The sequence below is a fragment of the Acanthisitta chloris genome, unplaced genomic scaffold (genome assembly GCF_000695815.1).
Source record: "Acanthisitta chloris isolate BGI_N310 unplaced genomic scaffold, ASM69581v1 scaffold15863, whole genome shotgun sequence".
Lineage (NCBI taxonomy): Eukaryota > Metazoa > Chordata > Aves > Passeriformes > Acanthisittidae > Acanthisitta > Acanthisitta chloris.
The window spans coordinates 96,789-98,352 of record NW_008665828.1 but is presented as its reverse complement, the minus strand read 5'-3'; the positions used below and the strand labels follow the sequence as shown (position 1 = coordinate 98,352).

Sequence of the window (1,564 nt, the reverse complement as noted above, 5' to 3'; positions counted from 1 at the left end):
CTTGTCCCCCTCCCCTGCCCCAAGCTGTTTGTGACTCCAGCAGCAGCCTGACTTCATTCCCAAAGGGCCCTTGGTGTCACAGGGTCCACAGTCCCTGCTCAGCACATCATTGCCTTTGCTGGGGTTCTCTGCCCACATCCCTCTCCCTTGCACGAGACAGGGTACTGTGAAAATATCCACCCTTGCCCCTGCAGTGCCACAGGGACATCACCAGGTCTGCTGGAAGCCTGTTCCTCAGAAATACCACCCAAGAGCCAGGTGCTAATGCAGGACAATGGAGATGCTCTGGAGCGAATACCTTTGCAGGCTTTAAACACAAGTGTCTAAAGCAAAGCTAGAGCCTGACCATGTTAACCAAGCGACAGATTAGTCAGTTTGCTGTGCTGCTGCAGTGAGGACAGGGACTGTGGGGCCCTGGGGCAGGCACAGCACGAGGTGGCACTGCAGGTGTGTGGCTGCAGTTCTCTCCCTGCCTCTGGTGTCAAAGGATCCCCCATCTCTTTCCAGGCAATGAAAGCCACAGGATGGTAACCTTGCACACGGCAGAGCAGCTCTGGCTGCTGGCCATTACCCACGCCGGTCAGACAACACGAGTACCTCAATAGCCAACACTCCGATGGCAAGGGCTCCCGCGAGGTACACGTAGGTCTCAAAGGAGTTCAGGATCACAGTGTAGCACCCCTAGCAAAGGCAAAACATGGTGAGACACACTTGAGCAGTGCATTGCATTGTTCTCCCCACGCAGCCCTCGTTAGAACATGGGCTGCTTTCAGAGCCAGGGACCACGAGAACAGCCCTCGCTCGCTGCCTCGCCCAGGAGACCCAAGAACAGTGCCAGGGAGGGGAAAGGGTTTGCTGTGGTGTGATGGGCTGCTTCACACCCACAGCCCCTCCATGACCATGATCTCTTGATTGTATGTGCTGATTAGGAGTCTTTGTGAACTAAACTGGAGCCACTACTGCAGCCAGTAAGAGCCAATTCCATCCCATACTCGCTGACCTGTGCTGGCATGGTAAATAACCTCTCAGAGGTAGTTCTAACCCTCATAAACATGACAAAACGATTTGAATTTCCACCTCACCTCTCAATTCCTTGGAAAAATCTTCCTATTTCTGGTGATACAGCACAACAATGGACTTAGCAGGGCATGCAAGGAAAGGGGACTGGCAAAATCAGACACATGCCATCACAAGCTGTCAGCAGAAGTGTAAGCAGGACGTGAGGTACAGTCAGGACCTGCCAGATTCATGGGGTACTCATGACCACTGCAGCCATCTCTTCCCACTGTGAACCTCCTTTTCCTGGTGTTCATCCTCCCTTACCTGTCGGTTCTGAAACTTCTCGACGCCCGTGAGACAAGCTTCCCTGTCGATGAACATCCCTTCCCGGCTCTGGAGCTCTCGCTGACAACAAGCCTCTGGTGTTGTCTTTTCCAAAGAGGAGTATGGAAGAAAAGGGATAGCTTCAAAATCTTCTGGTCCATTCACTCCGCAGCAGGCAAACTTGGGAGAGGCACAGAGAAGGAAGGAAGACAGAATTGACACCTGGTGCTGAAAGCAGGTA

The 1,564-nt window shown here is 53.1% G+C and overlaps 1 protein-coding gene across 1 annotated transcript in view; it reads right to left on the bottom strand.

The window, feature by feature from the left end:
- Positions 1–1,564, bottom strand: part of TSPAN18 (tetraspanin 18) — a 14,956-nt gene that overhangs the window by 311 nt on the left and 13,081 nt on the right. The window contains exons 6-7 of the mRNA XM_009071903.1: positions 1,324–1,503; positions 598–681 (exon numbers count right to left, since the gene is read on the bottom strand). Of these exons, the coding sequence (XP_009070151.1) occupies positions 598–681; positions 1,324–1,503 (264 nt within the window). The remainder of the gene's footprint in view (positions 1–597; positions 682–1,323; positions 1,504–1,564) is intronic.